This window comes from Pseudophryne corroboree, chromosome 5 (genome assembly GCF_028390025.1).
Source record: "Pseudophryne corroboree isolate aPseCor3 chromosome 5, aPseCor3.hap2, whole genome shotgun sequence".
Taxonomy (NCBI): Eukaryota; Metazoa; Chordata; class Amphibia; order Anura; family Myobatrachidae; genus Pseudophryne; species Pseudophryne corroboree.
In genome coordinates this window covers 154382163-154398015 of record NC_086448.1, presented here as the reverse complement: position 1 = coordinate 154398015, position 15853 = coordinate 154382163, and the positions used below count along the sequence as shown (strand labels likewise).

Genomic DNA, 15853 nt, shown 5'->3' with positions numbered 1-15853 from the left:
ATATATACTCTATAGTAATGAAACAATTAATGCATAAATTGTAAATATTTTATTTTTATTGTGTCATACAACCACTACGTTTCAGTGACAGTCATCAAACTACATGCTTCTCTGCTAATTAAATGCTTATAGCAGTGGTTCCCAAACTTTTTTGAATCACGGCACCCTACAGCATCAGAATTTTTTTTTCATGGCACTCCTAGGCCAAAATTTTCTAATTGAGAAATTTAGAAATAAATATTAAGTTAAGTAAATTGTGTTTATATGTCATCATTAGGTACAATTGTGTGGTGAGGGACAGTATTTGCTTCTGTTTGTCCACATATTTTATGATTGGCAGCCACCAGCACTGGTTTGCCCATTTCATTAACCATAAATAATTTTAATTGGTCCTGGACTACCAATCTAAGGCACCCCTGAAAGTGACCCGAGGCCCCCCGGGGTGCCTAGGCACACAGTTTGGAAATTACTGTCTTATAGTATTTGTAAATCAGTTGCAGAATAACACACATTCCACAGTCGGAAGTGTTAGGATGTATGGTTCCCAATTTTTATAAAAATGTTCTACTCCTTTCTTTATGCTAGAAAAGGTACTCCTGTCAAAATGTAAGATCTAATCTAATTTCCCTTATAGAGGGGGCAGATTTGGCCATCCATTGGCTTGGGAGTATTTTTGGAAACCCGTACCTTTTAAAGATTCTGTTTCCTATGTGCCCTGTGTCAGGACAGAACTTGCATTAATTCCCCTCAACTCAGCCATGCCTACTGACAATGCTATCCCTCATCACTGCCCTCTCTACCGGAGGCCTGCGCCTCAACTCTTCCTGTGACTCTGGTCTATATCATTGGGCTGAGACCGGCGTATTGCTGGGGGAAACCCACACAAACACTTGTCGGAACAGAATTCATGACACCATACAGTGAGGAACAGTGCTGACAACTGTTTCCATTCCATGTGTATGTGTCATACAATTTCTCATACGTCCTAAAGGATGCTGGGGATGCTTCAAGAACCATGGGGTATAGACGGGATCCGCAGGAGACATGGGCACTTTAAAACTTTAAAAGGGGTGTGAACTGGCCCCTCCCTCTATGCCCCTCCTCCAGACTCCAGTTAGATTCTATGCCCAGTGAGACTGGATGCACACTGAGAAGCTCTCCAGAGTTTCTCTGAAAAAAGACATTCAGTTAGGTTTATTATTTTCAGGGAGACCTGCTGGCAACAGGCTCCCTGCTTCGTGGGACTGAGTGGAGAGAAGCAGACCTACTTCTGTGAGTTTCAGGGCTCTGATTCTTAGGCTACTGGACACCATTAGCTCCAGAGGGTCTGATCGCTAGGTACGCCTAGATGCTCATTCCCGGAGCCGCGCCGTCAACCCCCTTGCAGAGCCAGAAGTCAGAAGCCGGGTGAGTAGAAGAAGATCAGAAAACTTCAGTGACGGCAGAAGACGGGTTTTGAGGTACCGCGCTGCGCGCCATGCTTCCACATACAAAACGGCACTGCAGGGTGCAGGGCGCATGGGGGGGGGGGGGGGGGGCCTGGGCAGCATAAAACCTCAATTAACGACTGGCACATGAGTATACAGTGCCTGGGCACTAAATACAGACCCCCGCCAGTATAAATATATCAAATTAAGCGGGACTGAAGCGCGCCATTAAGGGGGCGTGGCTTAGCCCTCACAGCTCTGACCAGCGCCATTTTCTCTTCACAGCTGCAGAGACACTGAGCCTGACCTCCCACACTGCTGTACAAGTAACAGGGTGCAAAACGGGGGTGGGGGGGGGGGGCACAAGGGATTGGGTGCTATTTTATTGAATTTAAAAGCGCTAACAGGTCTGGGCAGTATATTACACGCTCCAGAACCGGGATAGGCGCTGGGTTGTGAGCTAGCAGAACTCCCTCTGTGTTTCTCTAACAGGCTTTGCTGTGGGTCTGTTCCCTATAGCCCAGTGTGGTTGTGGGTGTCGGTACGCGTGTGTCGACATGTATGAGGCTGAGTGCTCTTCCAAGGAGGAGGCTGGAGTGGGGACAGAAAAGGCTGTGGGAGTGACCGTGTCGGCATCGCCAACGGCTGATTGGGTAAATATGTTGAGTGTTTTGAATGCAAATGTGGCTCGGTTAACTAAGAGATTAGATAAATCTGAGTCTAGGAACCAGACATGGAGAAAATCCATGGAGGATGCATTGTCACAAACTCAGACCCCTTCGGGGTCACAGAAACGTGCATTTACCCAGATAGCAGATACAGATACCGACACGGACTCTGATTCCGGTGTCGACTATAGTGATGCCAGATTGAATCCTAAACTGGCTAAGAGCATTCGGTACATGATTGTGGCGATAAAAGACGTTTTACATATCACGGAGGAGCCTGCTGTTCCTGATACTAGGGTCTGTATGTTTAAAGGAAAGAAACCTGAGGTAACGTTTCCTCCTTCTCATGAACTGAACGCTCTTTTTGAAAAGGCTTGGGAAAATCCTGACAAGAAGGTACAGGTTCCCAAAAGAATTCCGGTGGCATATCCGTTCCCCTCTGGGGACAGGGAAAAGTGGGAGTCAACCCCCATGGTGTACAAAGCTCTATCGCGTCTGTCCAAAAAAGGTAGCGCTTCCGTCTCCTGACACGGCAGCCCTAAAGGATCCTGCGGATCGTAAGTAGGAAAATACACTAAAATCCATTTATGTCACTACAGGTTCGCTACTCAGGCCTGCCGTTGCTTCGGCATGGGTGAGTAGTGCTATTGAAAAGTGGGCAGATAACTTGTCATCTGAAATAGATACCCTGGACAGGGATAGTGTGCTTTTGACTCTGGGTCATATCAGGGACGTTGCAGCATATTTAAAAGAAGCTGCAAGGGATATTGGCCTTTTGGGATCAAGGGCCAATGCCATGGCAGTCTCGGCTAGGAGGGCATTGTGGATTCATCAATGGAATGCTGATGCTGACTCTAAGAAGACTATGGAGTCTCTACCGTTTAACGGTAGTGTCTTGTTTGGTGACGGCCTCACTGACCTGGTATCTACGGCTACAGCGGGTAAGTCATCATTTTTACGCCCCACTATCAGATGCAGTCCTTTCGGCCCAATAAATACAAAAAAGGATGAGGGTCCTCCTTCCTTGCTACGAGAGGAAGAGGAAGGGGAAAAAGGTCACAGGCTGTGGCAATTTCCCAGGAACAGAAGTCCTCTCCTGCTTCTACCAAATCCACCGCATGACGCTGGGGCTCCTCTGCGGGAGTCCGCACCGGTGGGGGCACGTCTCAGACTCTTCAGTCAGGTCTGGGTTTACTCAGCCCTAGATCCTTGGATATTAGAAATAGTAACCCAAAGGTACAAATTAGAGTTTCAAGACGTGCCCCCTCACCGATTTTTCAAATCAGCCTTGCCAGCTTCTCTTCCAGAAAGGGAGGTAGTATGCGTTGCAATACTAAAGCTGTGTCAAAATCAAGTCATTGTCACTGTACCCCCGTCACAACAGGGGGAAGGCTTTTATTCGAGCCTTTTCGTGGTCCCGAAGCCGGATGGCTCAGTCAGACCGATCTGAACCTAAAATCCCTCAATTTTTATCTAAAAAAAATCAAATTCAAGATGGAATCTCTCCGAGCAGTGATCTCCAGTCTGGAGGAGGGGGATTTTATGGTCGACATAAAGGATGCCTACTTACACGTACCCATATATCCTCCACATCAGGCTTACCTGAGATTTGCTGTTCAGGATTGTCATTACCAATTTCTCTTATGTCCTAGAGGATGCTGGGGACTCCAAAAGGACCATGGGATATAGACAGGATCCGCAGGAGACATGGGCACACTGTAAGACTTTGAATGGGTGTGAACTGGCTCCTCCCTCTATGCCCCTCCTCCAGACCTCAGTTAGATTCTGTGCCCAGAGAGACTGGACACACACTAGGGGAGCTCTCCTGAGTTTCTCTGAAAAGACTTTATGTTAGGTTTTTTATTTTCAGGGAGACCTGCTGGCTACAGGCTCCCTGCTTCGTGGGAGTGAAGGGAGAGAAGCAGACCTACTTCTTCTGAGTTCAAAGGCACTGCTTCTTAGGCTACTGGACACCATTAGCTCCAGAGGGTTCGATCACTTGGTGCACCTAGCTGCTTGTTCCCGTCAACCCCCTCACAGAAGCCAGAAGAAAGAAGCCGGGTGAGTATAAAGAAGATCAGAAGACTTCAGTGACGGCAGAAGACTTCAGTAATGAGGTACCATTCTCCCACACACACTTCAGACGGCACTTGCAGGGCGCAGGGGGGGCGCCCTGGGCAGCATGAATACTGGAGGATAAAACTGGCAAAATATACATATTATTGACGTTATTGACTAAAAGACTGGATAAATCTGATTCTCAGACACAAACGTGGAGAAAATCCATGGAGGACGCCTTGTCTCAGGTGCAGGCCCCCTCAGGGTCACAAAAGCGTTCATTTACCCAGATGGCGGATACTGATACCGACACGGACTCTGATTCCAGTGTCGACTTTAGTGAGGCCAGTTTACATCCAAAATTGGTTAAGAGTATTCAGTACATGATTGTGGCAATTAAAGATGTTTTACATATTTCTGAAGTGCCTGCTGTTCCAGATACACGGGTTTGTTTGTATAAGGGGAAAAAGCCTGAGGTGACGTTTCCCCCCTCTCATGAGCTTAACGCTCTTTGTGAAAAAGCTTGGGAATCTCCTGACAAAAGGTGGCAGATTCCCAAGAGAATTCTAATGGCATATCCTTTCCCCTCTGACGACAGGGAAAAGTGTGAGTCATCTCCCAATGTGGACAAGGCTCTATCGCGACTGTCCAACAAGGTGACGCTTCCGTCTCCTGACACTGCTGCCCTTAAGGACCCTGCGGATCGTAAGCAGGAAACGACCTTAAAATCCATTTATGTCACTACGGGTGCACTGCTCAGACCTGCCGTGGCGTCAGCATGGTGAGTAGTGCTATTGGTAAGTGGGCAGATAATTTGGCATCTGACATGGATACCCTGGATAGGGATAACATTCTTTTGACTCTCGGTTATATCAGGGACGCTGCAGCTTACCTAAAGGATGCGGCGAGGGATATTGGCCTCTTGGGATCAAGGGCCAATGCCATGGCAGTCTCGGCCAGGAGAGCGCTGTGGATTCATCAATGGAATGCTGACGCCGACTCTAAGAAGGCTATGGAAGCTCTCCCATATAAAGGTAGTGTCTTGTTTGGTGACGGCCTCGCTGACCTGGTGTCTACGGCTACAGCGGGTAAGTCATCCTTTCTTCCTTATGTTCCTGCACAGCAGAAAAAGACACCCCATTATCAGATGCAGTCCTTTCGGCCTAATAAATACAAAAAAGGAAGAGGGTCGTCCTTCCTTGCCTCTAAAGGTAGAGGGAGGGGAAAAAGGTTGCCTGCTGTGTCAGGCTCCCAGGACCAGAAGTCCTCCCCGGCTTCTGCCAAGTCCACCGCATGACGCTGGGGCTCCTCTACGGGAGACCGCACCGATGGGGGCGCATCTCCGACTCTTCAGTCAGGTCTGGTTTCACTCGGGCCTGGATCCTTGGGTGTTAGACATAGTGTCCCAAGGTTACAAACTGGAGTTTCAGGAGGTGCCCCCCCACTGATTTTTCAAATCAGCCTTGCCAGTTTCTATCCCAGAAAGGGAAGTAGTGAGTGCTGCGATACAAAAGCTGTGTCAACAGCGTGTCATTGTCACGGTACCCCTGTCTCAACGGGGAGAAGGGTTTTATTCGAGCCTATTTGTCGTACCAAAGCCCGACGGCTCAGTCAGACCAATCCTGAACCTAAAATCCCTCAATCTGTATTTGAAAACTTTCAAGTTCAAGATGGAATCTCTTCGAGCAGTGATCTCCAGTCTGGAAGGGGGGGATTTCATGGCGTCAGTCGACATAAAAGATGCCTACTTACATGTCCCAATATATCCTCCACATCAAGATTTCCCTGAGGTTTGCGGTGCAGGATTGTCATTACCAGTTTCAGACGTTGCCATTTGGTCTTTCCACGGCCCCGAGGGTCTTCACCAAAGTAATGGCGGAAATGATGGTACTCCTACGCAAGCAGGGTGTCACAATTATCCCGTACTTGGACGATCTCCTGATAAAGGCGAGATCAAAGGAGCAGTTGCTAAGAAACGTGGCACTCTCCCTGACAATTCTGCAACAACATGGTTGGATTCTAAATTTGCCAAAGGCACAGCTGATTCCGACAACTCGGCTGTCTTTCTTGGGCATGATCCTGGACACGGAACTGCAGAGAGTGTTTCTCCCAGTGGAAAAAGCTCTGGAAATCCAGACCATGGTCAAGGAGATTCTGAAACCGGCAAGTGTATCGATTCATCAATGCACTCGGGTGCTGGGAAAGATGGTTGCAGCTTACGAAGCCATTCCGTTTGGCAGGTTTCATGCCCGGGTATTTCAGTGGGACCTGTTGGACAAGTGGTCCGGGTCTCACCTGCACATGCACCGGAAAATAAGTCTATCTTCCAGGACCAGAATATTTCTCCTGTGGTGGCTTCAAAGTTCTCACCTCCTAGAGGGACGCAGGTTCAGGATCCAGGATTGGGTCCTGGTGACCAAGGATGCAAGTCTCCGAGGCTGGGGAGCAGTCACACAAGGAAGAAATTTCCAGGGAAAATGGTCAAGCCAGGAAGCTTGTCTGCACATAAACATTCTGGAATTAAGAGCCATCTACAACGGCCTTCTGCAAGCGGAACATCTTCTTTGCGGTCTGCCCGTCTTGATTCAGTCAGACAACATAACAGCAATGGCGTACATAAACCGCCAGGGCGGAACAAAGAGCAGAGCGGCGATGGCGGAGGCCACGAAAGTTCTTCGCTAGGCGGAGAGACATGCAAGCGCTCTGTCAGCAGTCTTCATTCCAGGAGTGGACAACTGGGAAGCAGACTTCCTCTCCATCCAGGAGAGTGGGGTCTTCATCAAGAGGTCTTTGCAGAAGTGACAAATCGTTGGGGAATTCCTCAAATAGATATGATGGCGTCTCGCCTCAACAAGAAGCTTCTGACATATTGTTCCAGGTCGAGGGACCCTCAAGCAATAGCGGTGGACGCCCTAGTGACACCGTGGGTGTTTCCGTAGGTCTATGTGTTCCCTCCACTTCCACTCATTCCAAAGGTGATAAAGATTATAAGAAGAACAAGGGTTCAGGCGATACTCATTGTTCCAGACTGGCCAAAGAGGGCTTGGTATCCAGATCTTCAGGAGTTGCTCATAGAAGATCCCTGGCCTCTTCCTCTATGGGAGGACCTGTTACGACAAGGACCGTGCGTGTTTCAAGACTTACCGCGGCTGCGTTTGACGGCATGGCGGTTGAACGCCAAATCCTAGCCCGAAAGGGTATTCCCAGTGAAGTCATTACCACACTTCTTCAGTCTAGAAAAGAAGTAACGGCAAAGCATTACCACCGTATTTGGAGGAAATATGTATCTTGGTGTGAATCCAAGAAGGCTCCTACGGAGGATTTTCAGCTGGGGCGTTTGCTCCATTTTTTGCAAGCAGGTGTGGATGCGGGCCTAAAGTTGGGCTCCATTAAAGTACAAATTTCAGCCTTATCAATCTTCTTTCAGAAAGAATTGGCCTCCCTTCCAGAGGTTCAGACCTTCATGAAAGGCGTGCTGCACATCCAACCTCCATTTGTGCTCCCTGTGGCACCGTGGGATCTTATTGTGGTATTGCAGTTCCTGCAATCTCATTGGTTTGAACCTTTACGTGAGGTTGAGTTAAAATTCCTTACTTGGAAAGTAGTCCTGTTGTTGGCCTTGGCATCCGCAAGGCGGGTGTCTGAATTGGCGGCTTTGTCTCACAAAAGCCCCTATTTAATCTTCCATGCTGATAGAGCGGAATTGAGAACTCATCAGCAATTTCTGCCAAAAGTGGTTTCATCATTTCACGTGAGCCAGCGTATTGTGGTGCTAGTGGCTACTGGCGCCTTGGTGGAATCAAAGTCTCTCGATGTGGTCAGAGCTTTGAAAATCTATTTCGCCGGGTTAGGAAAACAGAGGCTCTGTTTGCCCTGTGGGCTCCCAACAAGGTTGGGGCGCTGGATCTGTAATACGATTCAGCAAGCTCATTCTACGGCAGGATTGCCGTTACCGAAATCGGTGAAAGCCCATTCTACCAGAAAGGTGGGCTCATCCTGGGCGGCTGCCCGAGGGGTCTCTGCATTACAGCTTTGTCGAGCTGCTACTTGGTCGGGATCAAACACCTTTGCCAAGTTTTACAAGTTTGATACCCTGGCTGAGGAGGACTTCTTGTTTGGTCAATCGGTGCTGCAGAGTCATCCGCACTCTCCCTCCCGTTCTAGAGCTTTGGTATAAACCCCATGGTTCTTGAAGCATCCCCAGCATCCTCTAGGACGTATGAGCAAATAGGATTTTAATACCTACCGGTAAATCCTTTTCTCTTAGTCCGTAGAGAATGCTGGGCGCCCGTCCCAGTGCGGGCTGTATCTGCAGTTTGGTTATGGTTACACTCATGTGAGTTAAGTTCAGTCAGTCTGTGACTGATGTTGGTCATGCCATTGCATGCGTTGTTGTTGAATGCCATGTTGTACGGCGTGTTTGTGGTGTGAGCTGGTATGTATCTCACCTTAGTTTTAAAATAATTAAATAAATCCTTTCCTCGAAATGTCCGTCTCCCTGGGCACAGTTCCTATAACTGGAGTCTGGAGGAGGGGCATAGAGGGAGGAGCCAGTTCACACCCCTTTTAAAGTCTTAAAGTGCCCATGTCTCCTGCGGATCCCGTCTATACCCCATGGTTCTTGAAGCATCCCCAGCATCCTCTACGGACTCAGAGAAAAGGATTTACCGGTAGGTATTAAAATCCTATTTTTACAACCCGTTGTGTTTTTACAGGGATCTGGTCTTAAGGTCGTCAGTAAGTAGGTCGACACTGTCTAGCTTGACCACTGTTGGTCGACAGTAAGTAGAAGTCAACATGGTTTCTAGCTCGACAGGGACTCTAGGTCAACATGTTCTAGGTTGACATGACAAAAGGTTGACATGAGTCTTTCAAAATTTTTTAATTTTTTGAACTTTTCCATACTTTACGATCCATGTGGACTACAACTGGGAACGGTAACCTGTGCCAAGCGCTGCGGTAGCGGAGCGAGGCACCTTGCCCTTGCTCACCATGCGAGAGGACTCGGTGCACTAATTGAGGTTCCCGGTCACTGTACGGAGAAAACAACACCAACAAAAGTTGAAAAAACTCATGCCAACCTTTTTTCATGTCGACCTAGCACATGTCGACCTATAAACCATGTCGACCTACTTACTGTCGACCAATAGTGGTCGACCTAGACACTGCCGACCTAACTCTAATCTACCTAACATACCAGGGACGTGCAGTCAGGGGAGGCAGTGCCTCCCCTGTCATAATTATTAAAATAATAAAAAGAAGATATTTATAGCACACAGTCAGTGATAAATATCTTCTTTTAATATTCTAATAATTTTTCCCCTCTTAGTATGGCTGCATGTTAGGGTGGAAGGCAGTGGGAGAGGTGCCTCCCGCTGCTAACACTAAAAGTCCGGGCAGCGGGGGGCGGGCAGGGGGCGGGGCGCAGCAATGTGCTGTGAAAGCCCATTGAAAATGTATGGGGAAGCGGCACCTATACTGGTGCCGCAATGACAGGGGCGTGCATTCAGCCCCGATGAATGCACGCCCCTGTCAGTCCCCCAGATGTGATTGGCCCAGCGGATCCAGCACTGGATCCGCTGTCTAATCACCCACAGGCGGGGGCCGGTTCCGTCCCGGACGCTCCCAGCCAGCAGCAGCACTCTCCCCTCTCCTCAACCGACAGTATAAAAATGAGTCACATTGACTTATTAAATGCCGCCGCCGCCAGTGCCCCAGGGTCTCTACAACGTTGTCGGGTCCGGAAAGCGCAGTCACTCAGTCAGCATTCATCTTTCGGGTCCCGACTCTTGGCTGGAGTGGTAGGAGGAGCCGCCTCTACTTTCCTCCCCTCTCATCTCTGCTCCTCCTCCAAACTTAGTAATGCTGCCTCCTGCCTGTGCCTGATTAGTGGTGCCAGTATAAGAGATGTTTCCCGGGAGGCCGGCCAGGCTGTGAGGCCCGAATGCTGCATGTGGCCACGCCACCAGCACCATGTCAGTCACCATTCATCACACAAGCAGAAGAGCACATGCAGCAAAGCAGCAGCGGTTCGGAAACGGCTCCTACCGACAGCGGTAAGTGGCTTGTTTCCTCATCTAACAGCTACAGCCCCCTCCGCATGCACCCCTGACCCCTCCTCCCCCTGCACACAGGCTCTCTTCTTCTCACTGCTCCAACCCCCCCCCTCCTCCTGCACAGACACTCCTCTCCCTTCTCCAAAACAGGCTACCCTCTCTACTCTGTTCCTGCACTGCTCCAAACCCCTTTAGCGGCACCCCCAACAACCCACCACCTCTCCCACACGCGCTCCCTATTCTATCTGCCCTCACTGCTCCAAACTCCGCCTCACCCCCTTTGCAGCACACCTGACCCCCTCTCCTATTTCTTCTCTTACAGCTCCAAATCCCCCCCATCTGTTTCACCCCTGATCCTCCCTTCCCTCCGCCATGCAGGTTCTGCTCTCCTCCCCTCACAGTTCAAACCCCCCCCCCCCCCCATCCGCGGAACCCACCGTTCACCGTCCTTCCCCAACACAGATTCCCCTCTCCTGCTATCTCTCTCACCTTATAGCTCCAAACTCACCCCTCATCCGTGGCACACCTCATCCCTCTCCTCCACACATGTTCCCCTCAACTGCTCTCTACCCTCACAGCTCCAACCCACCCTCCCTCTCCTGACCCACACAGGTTCCCCTCTTTAGCTACAACTCCCCTCACAGCTCAAAATCTCCCCAACCAAAATCAAGGTAACCACCAAAGCCTGCCTTCTCCCCCACAAACATTCACCTCTCCTGCTCTCCTCAAGTTCCAAACAACCCCTCCAATCACACCTTCTTCCACACAAATTCTCCTTTCCTGCTCTCTCTTCCCTCACAGCGCCAACTACCCCCATTCGCAGCATCCTCGATCACCCCATCCCCCCCACACCAGTTAGGGTTAGGTTGCAGTTAGGGTGGGGTTAGGATTAGGCATGGGTTAAAGTTAGGCTGTAGTTACGGTAGTGCCTCACCAGCCACTGACCTCACCGCACGCCACTGTAACATACCACACCCGTTTTTTCATTCCAGATAATTTTACAGCGCTGAGTAAATTTATTGACTTACTAAGGAGAAGTGGGAAACTGGCTGAAGCTACAGAGTTCTTCAATGTGGCACTAGCAAATTCTTCAAAGAATACGCTGGAACCTGGATATAATTACTGTAAAGGCCTTTATAGCTGGTAAATAAACTGTATTATACAATTTTGCATTAGGTTCTTGATGTTATAAGATAGACAGGGGCGGACTTAGGGGTGAGGGTGCCCCTAGGCACAACAGTATGATTTTATGATGACCGCAAATAACTGCTCCTGATTGGCTAATATCATCCAGGACCCTCTAACATATTATATGACATTGCAGCCATCTGTTGGCATTACATAATTTATATATGCTTTAAGACCATGGTAATTAAGAATGTTCCCATTTGATTATTAAGAGGAAAGACATCGGATATTTGTATTTAATTGAGTTTATTATGTTATTTGTGCCTGCATTTAATTATGTTTTACATGGTTAATGTGATTTTGGTATTTATAACCCTGCCCAGGCACCTAATTACAGTATTTTATTGTGTACAAATTGGGTAATGTGACTGGCATTTACTACTGATACAGGCAAGCCACGTCTCTATGTGTTGTTATTCTTGGTGTAATCCGACCGAATATGCTTCTGTTTTCTGCTCTGGAGGACAGCCTTTGCTCAGCTGAATTGTATACAGGTTGAGTATCCCTTATCCAAAATGCTTGGGACCAGAGGTATTTTGGATATCGGATTTTTCCGTATTTTGGAATAATTGCATACCATAATTAGATATCATGGTGATAGGACCTAAATCTAAGCACAGAATGCATTTTTGTTACATATACACCTTATACACACAGCCTGAAGGTAATTTTAGCCAATATTTTTTGTAACTTTGTGCATTGAACAAAGTGTGTGTACATTCACACAATTCATTTATGTTTCATATACACCTTATATACACACAGCCTGAAGGTCATTTAATACAATATTTTTAATAACTTTGTGTATTAAACAAAGTTTGTGTACATTGAGCCATCAAAAAACAAAGGTTTCACTATCTCACTCTCACTCAAAAAAGTCCGTATTTCGGAATATTCCGTATTTCGGAATATTTGGATATGGGATACTCAACCTGTATATGGATACAATGACAAACATATCCAACTCTGCTTTGTTATTTACGTAGCTTGTTTTCTAAGTTTATTGTCTCTGTCTTTCTGTAGGATATGGAAATATGGGCACTTCATGTATATTCTTTCAGCCCCATGAAAGCTTAGCAGTAGCTAAAGGATCATGGATGTCTGTGGAGAATGTCTGGACACCAACAAGCACATTGAAAGCATAAAAATAATACATGTACTATTAATATATGTGTATTTTATTATGCTTTTATAGAGGGAGATTTAACAAAGCTTGGATAGAGATAACATGGAGAGACATAAAGTAGCAACCAATCGCCTCCTGTCATTTTTCAAACCCAGCCTGTAAAATAACAGACACTGATTAGTCGGCACTTTATCTCTGTCCAAGCTTTGATAGATCTTCCCCATAGTCTGCTCTGCAGTCAGCAAACTCTTCTTCTTAGGGAACAGTAATCCTTACTTGGTGGAGCATATTAGCCTCCCATAATGCTGAACACAGCTTACAGCAGTGGGGCTGTAAATAAGTACCCCATTTGTACGTACCCTAAAACAGCATTTCATTTGTTGCCCATTACCTCTTACAAGCTAAATATAAGATGCATATTGCAAAGTAATAAATAGTCCTTATTCATTTTATTTCTATTGCAGGCACATAGGACAGCCTAATGAGGCACTGAAGTACTTTAATAAGGCTCGCAAAGACAGTGACTGGGGTCAAAGGGCAATCACGAATATGATCCAGATCTGTCTAAACCCAGACAATGAGATTGTGGGTGGGGAGGTGTTTGACAGCCTGGATGTGGATGACCGGTAGGTAACATGTATTCGGTATTACTGTAGTACTTCACTCCTCATGTAATATGTTGTATGGGAGTGGTGCTCACCAGTACTTTAGAACACGCATAAAATTGTTATAAAACATCCTTACGATACACAGTATCGCTGCATTGCAATCACAACTCTATGACAATGTATGTCATTATACCAGTGTTCAAATTAACTATAATGCAACAGAAATGAAAGCATTAAAAACATTTAAAAAGTTGTAAGTGCGTAATTTAAGTGCTCAATGCCTATGCGTAGCAGAAGTGGCCATTTTGTTTGGTGAACCAAGATTAATGATATTGCACATAATGCAGTAGAACTCGGTGACATCAGTCTCTGACCATTGTTAGTGAAGTATTGGTTGCTAGAGATTTGATAGGCTGCATTCTGATTTAAATATTGCTCCAGCCCTTATTTTGTCAGAGATGGGCATTGCCACCGTGTGGGAGGGGAGTGGGTACTAATTACCATGGGAACCTGCAATTAGGCCATGCCTCCAAGAAGTACCCTGGCCTGTTAAAGCTCTCTACAGTCCTGGTGATTGGTGCCCATTTTTAATGACAACATTAGGTAAGGCACCAGTCTTCAGCAAGCACCAGGTACTGTATAACCACCATAGTGTTTGGCATGTAATTCACAGTTGGACATAAATGCAAATGACAGATTTTTTTTTTCAGCTGCAACTTGCCTATTTTTATATTTCATTTTTTTTGTGACCATGCATATCTTCTCGCACTGCACTTCTTTTTTTCAGCCATACACGTGACTTGCAAATGTATAAAACATGGGGGTGGGGGAGGGTGAGCATTAGAGATGAGCGGGTTCGGTTCCTCGGAATCCGAACCCGCCCGAACTTAAGTTTTTTTTACACGGGTCCGAGCGACTCGGATCTTCCCGCCTTGCTCGGTTAACCCGAGCGCGCCCGAACGTCATCATCGCGCTGTCGGATTCTCGCGAGACTCGGATTCTATATAAGGAGCCGCGCGTCGCCGCCATTTTCACACGTGCATTGAGATTCATAGGGAGAGGACGTGGCTGGCGTCCTCTCCGTTTATAGAGATTCGAGAAGAGAGTGAGACAGAGAGAGACACAGTAGTAATTTTGTGGAGCATTAGGAGGAGTACTACTACTACTAGTACTTGCTGAAGTGATAGAGATAGTGTGACTGTATTATCTGACTTGTGGGGGAGACACTGACAGTGGGGAGCAGTTAGAGTCTGAGAGCAGGACTCAGGACTCAGGAGTACATATAACGTACAGTGCACACTTTTGCTGCCAGAGTGCCACACTGCCATTGTTTGTGACCACACTGACCACCAGTATAATATATATTGTGATTGTCTGCTTAGGACTCAGGAGTACTACTTGCAAGTTGCTGATAGTGTGACCAGTGACCTGACCACCAGTTTAATAATCACCACCAGTTTATGAGTTTAATATATATATATATGTATATATATATATACAGTGCAAACGGCGGCACTCCGGTCATACAATAAATGCAGATGCAGGTGTAGTATAACAACGTTTCGAAGTTTAATACCTCGTCCTCAGGTTAACAACATGACAAATATCACATACCTTATATCCCCAATCCCCTGTGCGGTGCATTCCCACGTGGACACAGCGTTCAGACGCCCATAGATGACGTCATCCTGCCGTACATCCCACCGCAGGTAACACCAATTAATCAAATTAAACATAATGAAAGACACATAAAAACTCCACACCTAACCAAATGTGAAAATAAAAACAACAACAGGGCACAGATGCAAATGTAGAACAAGCAGACCTACACATACAAGATCATATAAGTATATTCAGTATAATAATTATGAAACCATACATTTGAACTGCACATCACAACGGCACACAAGAGAGGTACACAATGATCTCCTTACAAAAAGCAATGCAGCCCAAGTGTTTCATTAAGGCCTCTTGGGGCCAATGTTTGTAATTCATGAATCCATTTGGATTCTTTTTGCAAAAGTAATAACGACCTGTTACCCCCTCTTACTTTGGCTGGCACATGGTCAATAATCATGTATTTGAGACAAGCAATACTGTGTCGTGCCACGGCAAAATGCCGTGCCACAGGTTGGTCACTAGTGCCATTCATGATGGCTTTCCTGATGGCAAGTTTATGATTGGCCATGCGTTCCCTTAAAGTACAATCAGTCTTGCCGACATAATGTAAGCCACATGGGCAACTAATTAGATAGATGATAAATTTTGTCGTGCAAGACAGTCTGAAATTGATAGTATACTTTTTACCACTAAAGGGGTGATGAAATGTATTCCCCGTGAGAAGGGATCTACAGGTCGTGCAATTAAGACATCTAAAACAGCCTTTCCGGAGGGTTAAAAACGCATTTTGTTCACTTTGTTTAGTGGCTAGATCCGAAATATCTGTCTTAACCAGCCAATCCCTGAGATTTCTTCCTCTGGTGTATGCAGGCATGATATTGATATCAGACATGTTTAAATCTTTATCAGATTGAATCATAGGCCAGAGGGATTTAGCAACCTTGGAAATCTCACTGCTTCTAGTATTATAGTGATTAATCCAAGGTAATTTGGTTTTGGTGGGTTTAATCACTTTCTGAGATAATAGCAATTGCCGATCCATGCTGAGGGCTTTCTCCTTAGCCTGCAGCAATTTACCAAGGGGATAACCCCTCTGCCTAAA

General features: G+C 46.7%; 1 protein-coding gene across 1 annotated transcript in view; it reads left to right on the top strand.

Moving 5' to 3' along the window:
* Positions 1 to 15853, top strand: part of TTC21A (tetratricopeptide repeat domain 21A) — a 325510-nt gene that overhangs the window by 269103 nt on the left and 40554 nt on the right. The window contains exons 22-23 of the mRNA XM_063925168.1: positions 11202 to 11352; positions 12988 to 13149. Coding sequence (XP_063781238.1) covers positions 11202 to 11352; positions 12988 to 13149 — 313 coding nt within the window. The remainder of the gene's footprint in view (positions 1 to 11201; positions 11353 to 12987; positions 13150 to 15853) is intronic.